A 20,084-nucleotide genomic window follows, 5' to 3' on the forward strand; every position below is an offset into this window, starting at 1 on the left:
TCTATGTATAGCAAGGATGGGGGATCTGTGGCTCTCCAGATGTTGATGAACTGCAGCTCCCATTATCTCTCACCACTGCCAGAGCTGGCTGGGGCTGATGCAGGCTGGGGCTGAAGCCCAACAATACCTGGAGGGCTATGCTCCCCCCCAACAATGTATAAGATTACGCTGTTGTTTTGTGTTTCATTGATTTAAATGGGAGGTTAAGTATGTCTCAAAGAAACCAATGAGATCTACAGTGGTACCTTGGGTTACATACGCTTCAGGTTACATATGCTTCAGGTTACACACTCCGCTAACCCAGAAATAGTGCTTCAGGTTAAGAACTTTGCTTCAGGATAAGAACAGAAATCGTGCTTCGGCGGCGCGGCAGCAGCAGGAGGCCCCATTAGCTAAAGTGGTGCTTCAGGTTAAGAACAGTTTCAGGTTAAGAACTGACCTCCGGAATGAATTAAGTACTTAACCCGAGGTACCACTGTACTTTGTTTCCATTAATATTCACAATAACACAGGTGCATGACTTCATAGGACCTACTAATGAGTATCATGTGATGCTTTGTACTGGAAGAATGTTCTTGGGTTGTGCCTTACAAATGATAGGAAGCCAATCCATTTCCCAGATCAGTTTGGAAGCTCTCCCAGCACTTGTTGATCATTCTTTTCTTTTTAAACAATGTGCTGTAGAACATTCTCAAATGTTATGGAATCTCCCCTTCTAACTAAAACTGAAGTGAAGTAACCCCTAACAAGACATGAAATTGCTGCCATCTCATCTATACTTTCCCCCGGCGGGGCTCATTCAGCGTGGATGCAACTCTTAAAATGCACTGAAAACACACATGTTAATCTCTAAAGATGCGAGTAGCTTTGCTGAAATCGATGTCCTGAATGTTTGTAAAGATTTGTGGATATAGAACTATTTGCAGGCCCAGGAAGTAAATGATAAACCACACAGAATCCAGTAGTTCATAATAAGTCACCCTGGCTGTGTTCCAAGAATTGTTGCCAGTAATAAGAGTTTGGGAGGCTGCCTCTATCTAAAAAAAGATTCCTTTTTACCATTAAGGCTTAGTCTGTGTGCTCATCCTTTGAACAGAGTGGGCTGTTTATTTATCTGTATGTGTGCATAATAGCCTGAGACAAGGTAAATCCCCCCCACTTTTCTTTCTTGTCTTTCAGGTATTTTTCCATCGTTCCTTTGTGCGTGTCTGTTTGATTTGAGCAGCCTCCTTTTTTCTTTCAAATAGAACTGGGGAGTAAACAAAGCACCTTTGCATTATGAAGAAAGGGGGGCGGGGGAGAGAAGAGGCAGCTGAACAATCGACCCAGCAAATAACACTAACTCCTTTTGGCACTTCTTCTTTCAAACCTGGAGAAATAAGAGTAAATGCTTGTGTTTAAAAACAAAACTTAAAAAACCCATGCACCCCCCAGCCTTTATCCCACCCTCCCAGAAAACCCCAACCCCCCAAAAAATGGCATAAACACACACCAGAAATATTTGATCTGGTCTTTGTTTGTGTGCTAGTCTTTCTGATCTACTGAGGGGCAAGAAAGTGGTATGGTGGTACCTCGGGTTAAGTACTTAATTCGTTCCAGAGGTCTGTTCTTAACCTGAAACTGTTCTTAACCTCAAGCACCACTTTAGTTAACTGGGCCTCCCATTAGCCAGAGCACGATTTCTGTTCTCATCCTGAAGCAAAGTTCTTAATCCAAGGTACTATTTCTGGGTTAGCGGAGTCTGTAACCTGAAGTGTATGTAACCCGAGGTACCACTAATTGCTATCCTGCACAGAGTAAAGAGCAGGAAGGTATTCCATCCATACGTGCATTTATCACTGAATCCATTGTTGGAATAATAGGCTTATACCTGACTCAGTCAACACAGACTGGCAGCAGCTTCCCAGGGTTTCAGACAAGGGGTTACTCCCAGCTGGGGCTTGAGTGTGGGACTTTCTGCATGCAAAGCAGATGTTCTACCACTGAGCTGCAGCCCCTCCCCAGAGATCCTCTCTAGATTCACAAGCTGTTCCTGCTGATTCTCCCCAAGAGGAAAAGGCTATCACAAAGCGAAATGGGAAACTCTTGCTGTTTTTCTCTAGATGGCAGCATCTACCTTATGGTCTGTCTTCTGAATGTGAAACAAAATTCACATGCAAGACATGAAACGCTTAGCATTCTGGTTTGGTTCTGAATGTGTAGATCCCCATGGCTGGAGTATTTGCATGGCAATGCTACTTACTCAGCAGTAAGTCCCACTGAGTTCAACGGGGTTTGCTTACTCCCAGAGAAGCAAAGGGAGCGCAGCCTTAGTTTGCAAAGCTTCTCTTGGTTTCTCAGTTCCTCTTGTTGATGGCAGTCCCTTGTCTAGTCGAGGGCACTTTTCACATGCTTTCCCTTCCCATCTCTTTTCCGTGAAAATGGCATGGTATCTCTATGGTTGTGCTTGCCAAGATTAAGGAGCAGGTATTTAAATGGTGTTGCTGAGTGCAATGGTGCATCCGCTATTAAGCAAATGGTTGCCATTTACTCCTCCGGAAAAAGAAAAGCAGAGCACTGTCCAAATTTCCAGGGGGAGAAGCACCTTCCAGCCTAAACACTGGCTAGCTCAGCCATTGCTGATGAGAAATGCTTGCACTAGTGTAGTGCATCTGCTGCACTATATGAATTTCCCCTATAGAAACAGAATATCAGTGACACTGACTGGAATGTTATTCGTATTATAATAATTTGAGACAAGGGGAAGATAATAAAAAGCAACAGTTTCACTTACAATGCATTTTCCTGAATGAACTCTGCTCCCCTTGTAGTCCATACATCAACATTCTAAACAGATATATACATTAACAGAATGTGATCCTCATGTGGAGTGTCCAGCTAGTGGAACAATCTTCATGGGTTCTCAACCAAACTTGGACCCTGCTCTGAGCACACACCAGGATACTATAAGAAATTGGGATATTGGCCAACTTCCATAACTTCATAAACCTTCTCTTTCTCTGAACTGCTAGGACTCAGCTAGATTGGTAAAGAAAAAGTGATCTATATGTGTTGTATATGCAGTATAACATTGTGCCACCAGATGGCACTGTTGGAGTCCTGTTTCTTCCTACTGGATTTCCCCGTTTAAATTACGTGTTTAACGGAAATACTTCTTTGATGTGTCTAGATTTATCCCTAGTCATTCAGAGTTGGAATATCAAGGAACTTCCAAAGTCAGAGAAGGATATCATGACTTAGAAACTCCAGATCATTCAGAAACATAATCTGATCCAGAATGCAGCCATCCAAGTGAGACCTGTTGGAAGCTGGGTTGTCATAGTGTTGGACATAATTATGGTACCAGCTGTGCTTTCAAAGGAAGTCAGAGTGCTGTCCAAAGAATGGAAGCTTATAACCAAAATAACCAAGCAAGGATCAGACAGCATTCAAATGAGTGAGGAAGAAAGAAGGGTCCCAGAACTCTGAGCCAGGAAATGATTGTGAAGCACCAGCCCCACTGAGATAACATTTGAAGATATTAAGAAATACCTGTATAAATGGGTTGCGACTCCACTTTGCCATGCTGTTCATAAAGCGAGAAGAGCTGTGAGCCTTTCTCAAGCCAAGAGGAACAGAAGGGTCATGTTTAATATAATAATCAAGTAATCCATAGGCATTAGGACAAATAGCATACTCCAGATACACTTTCAAAGGGCAGAAGAGCTATCGTATTGAAATCAGATGCCGTGTACATCACACATAATTTCTTCCCGCACTCCACTTCTGTCCTGCTCTGCTTCTTTCTGGCTCTGGAGATACATCTGTTTCTCCCCCCTCAGTTGATATGATCCAGTTAAATCCAGGCTTTGGAGACACTTGCATGAAACATCCGTGATTCCTTGATTTTTCAGAACATAAATCTTGCGACGAGCCTCACTATGTAGGCCTCTGTTATGAGATCATTTTCCCTATGAAATGCTATTCCGCCCCCCTTTGCAGCTATATTGAGACCCATGCAAACATAGCACTGTCAAAACTGATCTCCATATAACACACCAAACAATTGTTTCCCCAGAACACTGATGAAGAGAGTGAAAAGGGTAAGGAAAGAAAAAAAGCTGCTAGCTAGGGCTCTTCAGCATTTTAACAGGCAGCTATGGCATAATTGGAGATCTCGAGAGAATGCAGACCCTGAACATATCAAGTCACAAAAGGCTTTGCTCAGATGGAGATTCTGAAAACAGGCAACCTGCTATCAACAAAGATGGCGTCCTGTGTGTCTACTGTATTCCCCTCTCAGAGCTACAATTCTCAGAGCAGTTTAACATTCCTTTTTTTCACAGAGAACTATTGGAATTGTAGCTCTGGGAGGGGATAGGTGTCTGCTAACAACTCTCAGTACCCTTTGACTACAACTCCCAGGATTCTTGGGAGAAGTCATGACTGCTTAAAGTGGCATCATAGCTATCAGTCAAATCAAAAATTAAAAAAGGAATGGAAATGTTTTGAAGATTATATGTTAAAATATTGTTCTAAGGAAGGTATGCTAATATGCCTAGAATAAAAATGTAAAGCATATCTATGATTTGGAAAAGAGAAGAGATAAAAGAAATACAAAGAATGATACATTTGGGGAATGCAAAGATAAAAGTGGAAATAGAGATTCAAAGAAGTTGAATTGTGGCGGAGGGAAGCTGTGGGTGGGAGGGGGAGTATTATATGATAAGTATGTAATATTTGCCTTCAATATTTTTGGATTGTATTCAATCTATTTTTCTTTTTTTCTGTACTACTTACTTAAACAAAATAAATAAAAGTTAACATAAAAAAGTGGCATCATAGCATTTTAAATGTATGGTTCCCAACATTTCTCCAATGAAAATAGGGGCGTCCTATTCCATCACCATCACCATCATCATCACCATCATTTTATTATTTATACCCTGCCCGTCTGACTGGGTTGCCCTAGCCACTCTGGGCGGCTTCCAATGTATATAAAAACATAGTAAACCATTGAACATTAAATACTTCCCTATACCAGGCTGCCTTCAGATGTCTTCTAAAGGTTGTATAGTTACTTATCTCTTTGGTTCGGGGGTCGCACAACTCCATACCCGCCAACATTTTTCTGATGAAAACAGGGACACCCTAAGGAAAAGCAGGACATTCTGGGATCAAATCAGAAACCGGGACGGCTTCTGTCAACCTGGGACTGTCCCTGGAGGGTCTGCCTGGAGGGTCTGCAATAGTGTCACAGTGGCTCTACTTGAATACTGCCTACTGTGTTTCGGATCAGAGTCCTAACATTACATAGTTTTAAAATGGCATGGCCTTTTCCTCCATGAATTTGTCTAATCCCCTTTTTAAAGCCACCCAAGCTGGTGACTGTCACTATATGTTGTGGGAGCAAATTCCACCGTTTAATGATGTGCTGTGTGAAAGAAGCAGTTGCTGGGAACCGCAGAAGGGAGGAGTGCTCTTGTGTCTCTGTCCTTTTTGAGGACTTTTCACAAGCCCTTATCTGGGTGGCCATTGTGAGAACAGCAAGCTGGACATGTCTTTATGTTCTTCAGCACTTTATTTTGTCTGTTCTGAATCTCCCAGCATACACAGCTTACTACAGAGTTGTTCTCAGTTTTATTCCCATTTATTTCAGACAGGCAGTGAGGTTGTCTGGATCCTCCATAATAACCGAGTGTTCAAATTATGTACCATTTCCAGAGAAAATGGCTAGAGTGGAAGCAACCAGTAGCAAAATGGGTTTGTGTAGTATAAAGGAAGTGTGGGGGGTTTTTTTGAGGGGGGGGATAAGGGACGACAATAAATCACTCATACTGTTGCATCCCAGTAGTATCTGGTTTTGAAACAGTTGAATTAATTCCTTTCCAATATTTAGAAGTTAGGAAGGCAGACTGAGACAAACCTCATCCTAAGTCTTCCAGGCATTTCTCTTCTTAATCCATTCCACTGGCGGGAGGGATTCATCTTACTTTGTTCAAAGAAAAGGAAAGGAAAAGGAAAGAAAAGAAAAGGTGTGTCAAGTTGGTTTGATGCTCTCTAACAATATGAAAATAATATTCCCAGTTCAGTATGGACATAGTTACACTAAGGAATAAAGCCGTTTCCCCAGCAAATACTGGGAATTTTAGTTCTGCGTATGATGGGCACTTGCTCAGTTAAAACAACCATACAACATGTCACCAACGATATTTTCATGAAATCAGCAGCTGGCAATTTATCTGTTGAATTATTGTAGTTTGAGCAGAAATATTATTACCAAGTTTTGACCCTGCTCCAAGCAGTTTTCCATTTGCCACACCACTTTCCTGCTCTTTGCCTTTGAATCGGAGCAAATTTCAATCCATAGAAAACCCAGTTGACGTATGTTCTGATTCCACAAAAAAAAAGAAAGAATAAGTTTTCCCAGGGGAAAGCAGCAGGACAAATGGAAGTGTGGACTAGCACACCCTAGTTCTGAGAGTGGATAAGGGAATCTCTAGCAGAGAACTATCAGTGCCTCACCAAACTACTATCCCTAGGATATTTTCAGTTAGAGTGGTATAAAACTAATATACGTTGGTAGGGCAGATAAGTCCAAGCTTCTGATTTCTCTAACATTTTCCCCAAAGGACCAAACTCTGATGCCATTGGCAGCGAGGCGTCACCTTTCCCAATGTGACAATGGGCTCTGTTACCTGCTATATGCATTTCTACATATAATTTCCTAAAACATGTACATGCACACACACACACACACACACACACACACACACACACCATGCACAGTTGTGTTTTTACAGTAGGATCTGGACTGCATTGCATAAATTGTGTTTGACATGAAGTGCAGTTACAAATATTTCAAAACTGCGTGTGGGGAAAGCTCAAGAAACCCATTCCCATTGTTATCTCTTCACATTTTATTATTTTCACAACAGTACCAAAAGCTATGTAACTAAGACCAGATTAGCAATGGAAACTTTTTCTTAGAAACAATTCCCAAAAGATGCTTGCCCATAACTGGTCTGATAGGTATCTGAGCAAAATCAGCACAGTCCAGGACAAAATCAGCAAAAGTCCAGCACAGGCAGGCTTAGTTTGGAGATGCGTAGTTCCTAATGCTCCAAAGAACAAATAAACATTAAAGTTGATGGTTTTCTTTTGCCTTCTATGCACATGGATGCTTCATAAATCCTTATCTGCATTTCTCCTTGAATTTTGGGTTTTTGAATTGCTTGCTCTTGTTTCTGAAATGGAACTGATGTGTTAAATGAACCACCAAACAATTCTTCCGTTTTTGCATAACAGGGTCCTTGGAAGGTTTTTGTGTGGGTGTATTCTGCAACATGGCATTGATGCAATCAAGGAGCAGCAGAGGTGGATTTATAGTGGACCAACTAGATATCATTCTGCCTTATTGGTTGTTCTGTAATGCTTCCTCAATGTTGCCCAATGTTTACCATCTGGAGGTGCAAATTGGTAGCAGAGCAGATCAAAAGCAGGACAAAACAACAAGTGTGGAACATTGGTGGTTATAAAAAGTTGCAGGCTTTCAGCAGGAGGCTACAGGAAATGGACCGACTGGAAATGAAGCTGTATGTCCACCTTGAAACATTTGTAGGTGTGGATGTCAGGGACTGGATGGATGCAGAGGAATGGTGGGAGGAACCAGCTGGGGAACCCCCAAGGGAAGAAGACTCAGACCCCAGGGATTGGTGGAGGGATGATGATGAGTGATCAGAGAGAGGAAACTGGGAGGTGTCTGAAGCGGAATAGATAACAGGGTTTAATGAGCAGGGACAGTCTGTGGTGCAGAGAAGTCCAGAATAAGAATCAGTAGCTGCAGCAGAACAGTGGGAGGCCAAGAGGCAGAGATGTCAGGCTGGTGAGTGTCTCCCGCTCCTGCTGTGATAAGCTCCCCTCCCTCCTAGTCTCCCAGAACCAGGAGAGGCATGAAAAGGGTGGAGGAGAAATTAGTCATGCGGGTGCAGTCTCAGATTGCTTGGGGAAAACCCAGGAGAGGAAGGGACTTAGGCAGCTGTGGGATGGTGGGGACCTTCAGTCTCTGCAACTGCTTTGCAAGACATACCAAAGAAGAGTTGGTGTGCTCATTAGGTTTGACACTCCTGTGCAGATCTGGGGTTTTTCATTTATTTTTAATGAAGAGTTAACTCCACTTGCTTTGTGTGATTTACAGCTGGGTCACTCCTGACAGTGAATGTACAGAAAGTGGGGTTGGTTGTAACCAACTCAGTACCATCAGAAGCAGAAATAATCATGAATGCACTACAAAAATGGCATCTGGATGGGGCATTTCTTATCAATTACTTGTTTTCCCCACCCCACAACAAGAACGTTACAAGCTTTTTCTGGGCCCACAGAAATCTTGCATGGAGGCACTGGATCAAAATAGCCTCGTATGCTAGTTTTCCTTTCTACCTGCTGAGCCTTGCCACTCATGGAATGCTGTTCTGGAGGGCCTCCAGACTAGCTCTGTGTGTGTAAACATCAGACCAATCCCAACTCCCTGGATCTCAGCCTATTTATTGAACCACCCCCCCCCGTCTATTAAGGAGCTGAGAGCAGTATAACCGAGGTTATGAACTTGCATATAAAAATGAGAAAGGATTGGCACCATACCTGATGGCCATTTAGCAGTAACATGTCAAACTGGAAAGAGGCTCCTACGCTTTTCCTGAAGGCTTCCTGCGTGGCAAGATATGTGAATATTATATTGACCGCAGCCTGACTTACGAATGGAGCTTTACAGCTACCCAACTGAAGTACTGTGTTTAGGAAAGGGATAACGGCTGCACTCAGTGGAGTTTTTATTGTCCTTTCAAGTAACTCAACCCAACAGCAGCAGCATTAAGCAAAGTGTCGTGGCAGAGCAGAGAGCAGCACGGCTCGTTCCCTGAGGTCATGCTATAAGTGCACAGTTATTTACCTTTCTGAATGCATTGTGCTCATCATACCTGTAGATGGTGGGAACTACTCAAAGACTGCACCCCATTTCTGTTTATAGGCATAATTCCTAAAAAGTATAAATTGCCTTGTCTTCCAGAAAAAAGGCACAACATAATTTATCAGTGGACTTGATTTCAGTCTGCTCTCTGTCCTAAAGAGTCATTTAACGTAAGTAAGGAACATGCCAAATGCACACACAATTTAGGAAAGACTTTAAGTCTATGAAAACCATTTGGAGTCACTATAGAATTGATAAATGGAGGAACTCTTACCCACAATCAGTACAATAATCCGAAAAAGCAACATTATTAAGCCTTTTTGGCAAACAAATCACCTTTAAAGGGATTTTGGAAAGACTTGGCTATCCATATATATAGAAAGAAAAGCTAAGAACCATACTGGAAGGATTGCATTAGTGAGCCACAGTGCTAACTCTTGGAAACGAATTTTGACAAGTACTCTTGCTCAGTGCTTTTAAAACTTCTACTCCGATTGTGGATACTCCTCTGTGTTCATTCAGTTAAGCAGAATGTTACAGGGAGTCTTCACAGAAGCAAGGAGTCACAGAAGCTTCAGCTGGGTCATAGGTGATGTATTTACAAGGAGTGGGATTTATAAGGCAGCAATCATGAGCAATAAGCATTGAGATTTAATGGGAGGAAGACTATAAGACAGGAATGGACTGGCTAGTGAGGAGCCAGGAGAAAAAGGAATTTCTTTGGAATGATACTGTGAATTTGTACAAGGAAGTGCGATGACAGCAGTTCCAGGTCTGTGGAACCTCTGTTAGGCCTTGGTGGACTTACCAGGCAGAACCATTCCAAATTTTGTCACTTTATTTCTGCAATTTTCTGGGTTAAGGGGGCTGCGTCAGATTTTTTCTGGAATCAAATAACATGGAAATGAGTCCTAAGCATGCACTGTATTTCATAAGTTTTCCAGAAGTGGCTTTTATATCGTATGAAAGTTCAGATGTAATGTGGAAATCAACAGGGAAATACTGAGAAAATGAAATAGCCTGTCATCTGAATACAGCTATTACCAGATTCATGAAAGGAGGCAAATATAGAGGTTATCCCTGAAAGATCACTGTGTATAGGCCTATTTTGCTTTTAAACACAGACTCTAAGGGGGAAAGGTGTGAAATGAATAAGCTAAGTACTTTGAAAGGGAATACGCATTGTATGATAAGTTTACATAAGCCAAGGTGTGGCCTGCTTACTCGACACACTGAGAAGGATTGTCCAGTTTTTCCACTGTGAACAAACCTGCAGATATCAATTGTGTGGACTGTGGAGCTAAGGATAAGAAAAGATAAAAGTTTTGTTTTCCTGTGGCAATCAATATTGCTCTTTTATACACTTAATCTTTAACTATTTTAAATCTTTTGTTTAGAAGGCAGATTTAGCCCATTGCCATTTATAAACATGTTATATTCAAACAAGACACCTTAACTATAGCAGAAGCAGTTTCTTGATACAAATCCATCAACAAAGAACTATCAGCATCTAGTCCAACATTATCAATGCCAGAAACGTGACAGTGGCTGCATTCAGATAGTGTTTTATTCAACTTCCCAGTGTTTCCTTACCTGATAAATCGTGTTCTCCTTTAAAAAATGAGAGCACGTGTTGCGGTTGGGAAAATATAAGCCACCCTGTCGTTGCTGGGCAGGTTTGGGAAAACCAAGCCCATAAGGGGTTAATCTGAGTTGCTGGGGATTTTTGGATGTTGCAAAATTTGGAGGAGGGAGCCGAGGTTATAAATGTAGGACGCCTAGCACCGGAGCGTCCTCTCGGCTTCTGCAACGGATCACCCGCCCACCCTCCCTTTAAGAAGGGGGGGTTTATGTTGGTATGCTTGACCTTGCTATGCCTGTCTAGGGGTCGTCCGCCTTGGTGCGGGGGCCTGGTAGGAATTTACCATTTGGCGGATTGGCTGGTGCCATTTGGGTTTCGCCTACTGCGTAGCAAATAGTCACAATTTGTAAGGTTGGCGGTTAGGCATTGGTTAAAATTGGTGGAAGGAGGGGTAAGTGCCTACCCCTCCAAATGGTGGTGCGGAATGGGAATTCCGTTAAAGGAATCCAGGGGCTTACCATCCTTTTGTCCTTGTCCCCGGAGTCGGACTCGGGCTGGGTAAGCCCCACAGGAACATGAGGGTGAGAAGTGAGGGACTGTTACCCAGCTTCATATTTTCTCACCCAATACTTGTTTCCCAAGCTGGCTTCCGCTGGAATCCGGAAGTCAGCTCTGTCCCTGGGCATGGACAGATAGTCATAACCAATGCCTAAGCAACCACTCACATATTTTGTATTGAATAAAGTTGTGGCCAAAATTATGCCAAAAACCTTAAACAAAAATTATGCGTGAAGTGTGACTTTTTTGGTGAGGGTGGCTTTGTGGGACTCAACACGCAATGTCCCTTTGCAAGGCACTGTGGGAATGTTCAGGGAGGCAGGAGAGGGTATATTGTTTAATGATATCCCTCCTAACTTGCGTTAGCAAGTTCTATATCTAAGCAGAGTTTAAACATTCCCCTTTAAACGCACAGCGGTTTGCTTGTTGCAGGCTAGTTTTAGCTTCTAAATATAGGATTCCTGGTAAAATCCCTTTTTGTCCCTCTTAAAAAGAATAAACATGACAATCTTATTATAGTTAATATAGAAGTAGTTTACTCACATTCATTCAGTTCACAGTTGGATCCCTGAAGACAGACTTATGTTACAAAAGTATATACACATGTGGAACTATCCCATAAGAGAGTTACTTCCTGAGTGACTGGGAACAAGCAGTCACTTCTTCTCACACATAGAAAAACAAAATGGAGAAGAGCAGAAAGAGGGAGAGGTGTGTTCCCTGCCTTGCTCTTGTTCCCAGGCAGAGAGAGGGCCAGATTAGACCATGCCCGCCTCTAGTCACATGCAGATGAAGTTTGTCCCAGCTCACGAGGAAACAGGAAGTTTTCTTCTGGCTGGTACAAAGCATCCCCTAGCATGTTCACTCTAGGAATGTTGTACTTGACTACTATGTGTTCCACATCCCACAGGCACATTCAAGGAAGAAAGAAAAGAATCAGGAACATAGTATTGGAAGTGCACCCTGCAGATGATGTGTTTGTGTGTGCTCTCAGGTTGCAGCCTGGTGACTGGATCCTGCTCCCACACTTGCAGTACATGAACCAAAACACAGCTGCCCATCAAAATTGGCCAAATTTTGTGATGTAGCGTTGCATCCCAAAAATGTGCACAGAAATGCATATATTGTATTGGGGGAAGCATGCATAAAAATGCATATAAGAAGCTCACTTGTCAATGTAGTTCTGGGACTAACCCTCTGGCCAGATCCAGTTCCAGACCCTGGTCTACACTGACCACCAGCTGCTCTCCCCAGTTTATTTGACTAGTTGTAAAGGCTTGCATTATTATTTTTTCCATAAGATTTTATTAACACTTTTTCATAATACAATATGATAAAAGAAACTAATCTTAAAAAAAGAAAAAGAAAACATAGAATCTTCTCTCAAAGGTAGCTCCTAACCCATGTCACTTGCAGATAGTGGACACTCACAGTTCTCACCTGGGAGCTTTCCTTTCTTCTAGTCTCTCACCCTGGGAGATTTTCCCTTCCCTGCCTCTCACTCAGGTCCTTCCACCAACCATCCACCACCTTCATGTGTATAATCCTTGGAACCCAATAATGGCCCAGAGGCCTGCATTAAGAAGACTGTTCAGCGTATTCCAGTCCCCAACCAACTCAAGCAGTAGCGATGGAAAAGATGTGGCTTGGATGATCCAGGGAGAAAACATCGGTTTGCACTACCTCTTTTCTATAGGTAAATTACAGCACAGTCCTGTGCATGTCTGCTCAAAAGTTCAATGGGACATAAACCCAGGTAAATTTTACAGGATTAGTCACATTGCTGTCAGCTATTGAAATGCTACGCCAAATCAACCAGGGTTAAATTAAGAAGCAACATTTGCTAGATCTATTTCAGCGACACGTATATTGGCAGTAGGGATTCAACCATCATCTCTAAAACAGTATTAAGTTTTATAGTTTATAGTTCATGTTCAGATGCAGTTTCATTGTGGTGCATGTTTGGACTGCAGCGCTTTGTTTTCCAGAGCAAGTGATAAGATTAGACTACAAGCGGAGAACTTTTTACTGGCCTTGTGCTCAAGAACGTCATGTCTGATTTTGGAACGACGAAAATGTGGAAGCTAAGCTATTTATTCAAGAGAGTGAATGGGAGAACTGGTGAATGTGAATGTCACAGGCGCTTGTGGTTAGAATTTCAAAGTAACATTCCAGTTTCCTGTATGCTTTCTTGCAGGAAACTGATTAATTTAGAAGCTTGACTTGTGGGCTATTTTTTAAAAAATATCTGCCACATCCCATACTTTGCTGTCACTTGCTAAAAAGTGGCCTTTCTTCTGGCTGTAGAAATGACTCCTTTCTGATTCCTAGATTACAGAATCTAGACAGTAAACTGGTCACACAGGATAGTGTGATGAGATTCATGGAGCTTTTATTTCTAATACCAAATCTATCTGGTCTGATACACCATCAGTTTATGAGAGCACTGTTCTTTCCCCCATGAACCTCTTGGAAACCCACCATGATACTGGAAGATGAAGGTATAATTCAGAGAAACAAGACCAGGAAGGGTCTTTGCTTCATCTCTTAGCTGCTTGTTTATAATCCCCAATGATGCAAGGTATACACTTACTAAGTGCACTAAGCTGTGATCTTTGCTAGGGATCAATGGACATAACTGCAGATTCAAGGAAACATTTAGATGAAACTGTGCGGAGAATTCATGACAATGTGCTTCTGGAGCAGATGATAGGCAGACAAACTGGGATACTGAGGGGTCTGCCGCTTCCTCTTGAAGTATTGTGTACGATCTAGGCTGGTGAGGGAATGGCCAGGTGACCTCTTCACCATGTGCACATTTGATTTGAGCTGTCAATTTTATTTTTGTCAAGAATTGAGCATGTGGCCAAAACCAGGTAACCTGAATCCCTGACAATGCCTCTGTTATGCTGCAACATCCAGTCTTAATTTTGATTATACCTACAAACACCTTTGGCATGCAAAGAATATTCTCTGGCACTGAGCTGTAGCCCCTCAACATTCTTCTGCATCACATGGAGTGTACAGAGAGGCTTTGTCCCAGCCCATGCCAGGGGTGGACTTGGGTAATCTTTGGTAGCATGGTGCCCTGAATGAGCCCAAAATTTGGCATCCCGAAATGGATCTTCTCAGTGATGGATCTTCTCAATTTTGCACGCCCTCGGCTCAGCACCCTGTGCGTGAGAATCGCTCACAGAGCCCTAAATCCAGCACTGCCTATTTACATGTTACACATGGGGGAAAAGCCCCATGTGTATGACATGCAGATAGTTTGGTCGGTGAGAATGGAAATCTTGCCCTTGACCAGTTTCTGGTTTGCACGGGCTACAGCCCTTCATGAATCTAGATATAAATGCCCTATTCAGGCATTCAAGGATACACATAGTGGGAGGCGAAGAGCCTGCCACACTCTACTGTACTTTTGAGCATTCCTTAAATATACAGGGTTTTTAAAAAAAATTTATTGTTAAAATAGTTCATCATTAAATCCATAAATATTACAGATATACAAGCATACAAGCATACAAACATACATTTCATACAATCCTTAAAAGTGTTCAAACATACTTATACTCAATCCCACAAATAATTCCTTTTCCCATCACCATCCACCACCCCTCACCCCACCTTTGTGTTAGACTTCCAATCTACTCAATTGCAATTTCTTTCCACTTCTATTACTTTCTTTCACACACCTTTAGCCTAATTTCATAATTCTTTTTCTATTACACATTGTTATCCATCTTATTCAGTATTTCAGTGTTTGAAATGGAACTTGTTTATTCTAATAGGAGTTCTGATTTTTCGATGTGGTTTTGCAAGTATCTTTTAAATACCTTCCAGTCCCTATCTATCTTCTCTTTTGAGATCCTTGCAATTTCTCCCATTGTTTTGGATATATTGTAGTACTCCAATAATTTGGCAAGCCACTCTATTTTTGTTGGTACAATACTACTTTTCCAGTTTTTTGCAATCAACAGCCTTGCAGCTACTGTTGCGTATAAATATAAGGTCTTGTCTTCTTCCTTTAGGCTTCCTGGTACTATTCCCAATAGAAATATACAGTTTGAATGCTTTAAAAAAGGGTTCTTGTGTTTCCAAGATTCCACTACAGCAAGATACAGGGTAGCAATATGCAAATGAAGAGGCGGAGCCCAGCAGTTGGCAATGTATCATGTGTTAGGCATATTCAGAAGAAACCTATTGCATTCATTCATTCATTTATTTGTTTGTTACATTCCGTTCCAAAGTTGCTTAGGGCAGGAAACAACAAAGCAGCAAAACAGTGCAATTAAAAAATAAAATAAAATTTAAAGCATTAAGAACTTCTACAAATATTTAAGTACAGCCACACACCCTCACCTCTAATAATTTCAAGGTTGACAGGAAGAGCATCTTTCAGGCATCAAATGCCTGGATGAACAGGAATGTTTTAAATTCCTCCTGAATGTTTTTAATGATACAGGTGTAAATAATGTTAAGAATTAATGGACATAACTAACTTAGGTCCATTAATCTCAGTGGATCTTCTATGGGTGGAATACAGTTAAATGCAATCAACTGTTGCAACGGAGCCAAATTATTTTACAGAAATTATAATCAGATGCACAAGGCCTCCAGCTGTTCCTAATTTATGTAAGTGCGGGGAAGAGAGGAAATTTGACTGTTTAAGTTCCAGAGAAGATCAAGTCACAACATCCACTCTGATGCTCAGTAAAGAAACTGCTTAACTTCCCATCTTCTCACTAACCGAATTTGACAATTTTAAAACCATCTTGAATCTCAAGCCTACTGACTGCCATAGATCACACTAATAAGATGGAACAGGATGGGGCATATGATGCCAGTGAGTTGATGAGTGCTGTTTTGAAAGACTCATTAACGAATGGCAGCTTTTTGCAAAAATGTTGTTAATGTCCCCAGAAGTCTGAAGACACTGAAGACAACGGTGTGCTATTTTTTTGTGATGAAATAGCTGCTAAATTTTGTGACAGCGTCTGCTAAATCCCTATAATTAGCATGGGCCCCTGTTAAATGTCATGGGGTATTTGATGAAACAGGGCATGAACTCTGTAGCAACACTCTGGGGATCTGTAATGCTATCCAGCGTGACGTTTGGAATTTAACTACTAGATAGGGTTTCCTTATCTAGGAAACGCAGGGGAGAAAGGCATTTGTCCAGTCTAATGACCCCTGTTAACAGATTTATGCCCCTCCCTCAATACCGACTCTGTCCCCTCCGCCTCACACCAAACAAATGCGTTATCGAGTTAATCAAACAACATTCCAAAAGCCAGAAACAAAAATGAAGAAAATAACCCAGTTTGGTTATATCTTATTGCAGGTTTGGTTATTAATATATATGGAAAGAAAATAGAAATCTTATAGTTACACACACACACACGCACCCCCCATATGCATAGGATACAGTTTGGTATATTGCATATATCCATGCACAGACACACCTATCTGTATGTATACTGCTGTTGTGTTGCCATGTAGCACATTGCAGTTCCTGGACCATAGCTCAGATTCAGAGCACATGATTTGCATGCAGAAGGCTGCATGTTCAATTCCTGCCATCTCCTATTAAAACGGTCTTGATGGTAGGTGATGTGGGAAAGACCAGGTTCTGTCTGTGGAGCCTCCATCAGTGGGTATAGAATACTGTGGGCTGCATATGTTTCTATACATGGAGGGGATTACGAGGGCTTCCAGTGAGACTATGGATTTATACACACGAGCTCCTGAGGTACGGGGAAACAGGCCCAGTGTCACCATGCTGCCCTCAGAGGGGTCCTGAGCACCATGGTGTCTTTTTCTTCATTTTCAAAAAATGTGGGGTGCACAGTCTTCAGAGGACTGCTGGGCCGGACAGCTGGAGACACTACCATATTAATTTCACCCCTAATGTCCCTGGGTCCCACCTGCAATGTAGCAGCACTTTACAACATTATGCTAGCACAGGGCCCAGAGGTATAATGGGGAAATTATTGTGCTGGCAGCTCCAGTCTCTTGGCCTGGCAGTGCAAGGCATTGGATGGCCCCGAGAGAAGAACCAGTCCTTTCAGCTCCACCACTTGTTCCCACTGCCATGACCCATTGCTACTTTTCCCTGTCACCTAGTAAGCTTGTGTGGGTGCACCAGCCAACTAGAGGGAGGGCTGCAGCCTCCAGGGTTATGTCTGTGGGTACCACTGGCCCCCGCAAACAAGGCTTTGGCCCTGTAGAGTGAGGTATGAATAAGGCTTTGCACTAAACTAATACTAAATAATCTCTCTTGGTCACTCTCTTTGCAGGCAGTAAAGGTACTTGTGCTTTCCCAGTGTTTAGTTTACCTGGAATGAAGGACAGTGGAGACTCTGGTCTCTGTAAGGTATTCACAAACTGAGCATAGGATGAAGGAGCTCACAGCATTAACATTCCAACATATATTACCTCCTCATTAGGTTCCCGGGGAAATCCCCAAGCCATAGCTTTGGGTTCAGTCTGGAGCAAGACAACTCTCTGTTTCTCCAGTATCCAGCATCAGCCAAAACTCATACCTGCCATCATATTGCTCTCCTGCGTAGGCTGACATAACATCCAGCCAGGTGAGGAGGGAAAATGCTCCACCCCCATTTGTCTCTATGGCAACAGAGCCCACTCTTTAAGATGCTGCTGATGGGTATATAGCTTAACAGATGAACTGGTTTGGCAGGTTCAGCAGATTGTCTTTTCTAGATTCAAACCTAACAGATACAGGATCACAGGCCTGAAAGGGACCCAGAGGACTACATTCCCTTCGGAGAAAGCTTCCAGGGACCACATTCCAGTGGTGGGTGGGACCATAGACAAAAATGGATAGACATTGTAACATCCATTGGGATGTTACAGACTCTTAGCTTTGTACTGGAGGCTACATTTTAGCCATGCAAAAGTCAGAGGATTTACACACCCAAACAAAAACTTCTCCATCCTCCATCTAGGCAAGCAGTGGGCTCATTACTGTGCAAGGACACATTCTAGCCAGGCAAAAGCACTCAAGGAAAGCATGGAGCAGGGCTGGAAAGGAGGGTGTATGGAGACAGTCCTAAGGAGTGGATTAAGAGAACTGGAGGTCTGGATTTGGCCCCCGTGCTTGAGGTTCCCGACTCCTGATCCTCAAATGCTATATACTACACTGTCAAATTTTGTAGTGAACAGGAGAGAGAGCGCTTTAAAACATAAATTATTATTTGTATTGTTTACAGTTGAAATAAGGCACAGATCTGGCTTGGGACAAATCTACCTGTTACGATTCTGTCCTAATTATGAACTGTAGTGTAGCAGGTAGAAAAATAAACAAACTCCTAACTCTCCAGGCTCCAATCCAGAAGATTCAACACATTGATGTCTATAGATATTTGGTTTTAGCATTCCTAACACAGAGTTGGACTGGCCTCCAGGCTGATAATTTACCAGGTGAGCATAATGGGCTCAGTCCACTGGAATCATCTTCTGCACAAGCCCTGTTTAGAACAGGACCTGTACAGAAGTTCAGGCGGATTGTGCCATCTGTCAGTAGGAAGAGCTCACATAAAACTTAGGTAAGAAAAAAAGTTACCTATTTTACCAAGGACTTATTCCGAGATTAAACGTAACCTCAAAACAAATAGGTTCTGTGAGTTTATGCTAACTAGTCTAATTAATCTTCATGTTTGATCTTTGGACTAATACGTTGAACTAATTTGGGATTAAAAGATTACAAGTAACATTTTGAGTTGAAAGCTGTTACATGCCTCATGTCAACACTGCGGTGACAGAATTAACCCCGGAAGCCCTTTGGATTCCACACACTAGATGCTGCTGCTTGAGCAGAGTTAAGGCGACTTATTAGTGAAGGCATTATAAAGTGCTCATCCTGAAATGTTAGATGCTAAGAGTACAATGCCAAAAGTCAGACACTTCAGGTTTTGCTTATTGTATCACCAGCATCATAACCATCCTCCTGCATCATCTTGGATTTCTTATCCACTCTTCACCATAAGATTATATAAAAATACAATAACAAAATTAGTTAAAACAGTCTGCAAACACCACTGTTGTGTTCCATTCGGAAAAGGTTTTTTTAAAAATGTTTTCCAATTGTAATGTTTTTATTTGTTTATAAATTTGTATATTCTATTGTTGTAACCCACCCTGGTACCTCAGAGTGGGTGGCAGGTTTAAAAAAATCTTATAAATAATAGACAAGTAAATAGCCATTCCTATTCTCAGGAACCCTGATAATGCAGGATTCCTGATTACAGGGAGGTTTGTAAGCATGTATAAAGAAGTGAAAGTGCAAGAAAAGCTCTGCTGGATCAAGCTGGTGGCCCAACTAGTTCACCATCCTTTTCTTCTAATGGCCAACCAGGTTACAGAATCACAGAGTTGGAAGGGACCACAAGGGTCATCTAGTCCAACCCCCTGCAATGCAGGAATCTTTTGGCCCAACATGGGACTTTAACCCATGACCTTGATATTAAGAGTGTCATGCTCTACCAATTGAGTTATCCCAGATGCCCAAGCAGGACCTAAACGCAGCATCACTCTTCCCACTTGTGATTCCCAGCAACTAGAGACTGTTTGCTCTTGGAATCCCCTTTCAGACCATTCTTCTGAATATAGACAGGGATAGAGATAGAATTAGAGAACTGCAGAGTTGGAGGGGACTCCATGGATCATCTTCTAGTCTAATCCCCCTGAATGGAAGGAGCAAGGCAAAAGTTCTGCCCCCAGGCTACCTACCTGCTTTGTGCCCTCACATGTTCTTTGAATGCCTGAGGAGATGTATCATAACAATTAAAAACAATATGAAATTAATAAACGAGAACAGCAGATCAAAAAAGGACACATCCTATGGATGCTGGAAATCATCCAGTCTGAGGACACAAACATGCCTTCAGGTAACAGTGGAAGACCCACAAAGGTGAGACCTCAGTTAGGGGTTTCACAATCTGGACACTGCAGAGAAGGCCCTTTCCCTCCATTCCACCA

General features: G+C 42.2%; 1 protein-coding gene across 5 annotated transcripts in view; it reads right to left on the reverse strand.

The window, feature by feature from the left end:
* The window catches only part of LOC308594767 (uncharacterized protein), a 47,178-nt gene that overhangs the window by 18,700 nt on the left and 8,394 nt on the right, over positions 1-20,084 (reverse strand). For 3 of the 5 annotated variants that reach the window (XR_014011582.1, XR_014011583.1, XR_014011584.1), the window contains exon 2: positions 5,906-5,971. Coding sequence is in view for 2 of the 5 variants with exons in the window: in XM_081208232.1 (XP_081064358.1) it covers positions 5,906-5,971; positions 10,169-10,244 (142 nt within the window). In the remaining 3 variants the exon portion in view is untranslated. Of the gene's footprint in view, positions 1-5,905; positions 5,972-10,168; positions 10,245-20,084 lie in introns of all 5 variants that reach the window. The other 2 variants (XM_081208232.1, XM_081208231.1) reach the window with 1 other exon arrangement.

This window comes from Podarcis bocagei (assembly GCF_964188305.1).
Source record: "Podarcis bocagei genome assembly, chromosome: 9".
Taxonomy (NCBI): domain Eukaryota; kingdom Metazoa; phylum Chordata; class Lepidosauria; order Squamata; family Lacertidae; genus Podarcis; species Podarcis bocagei.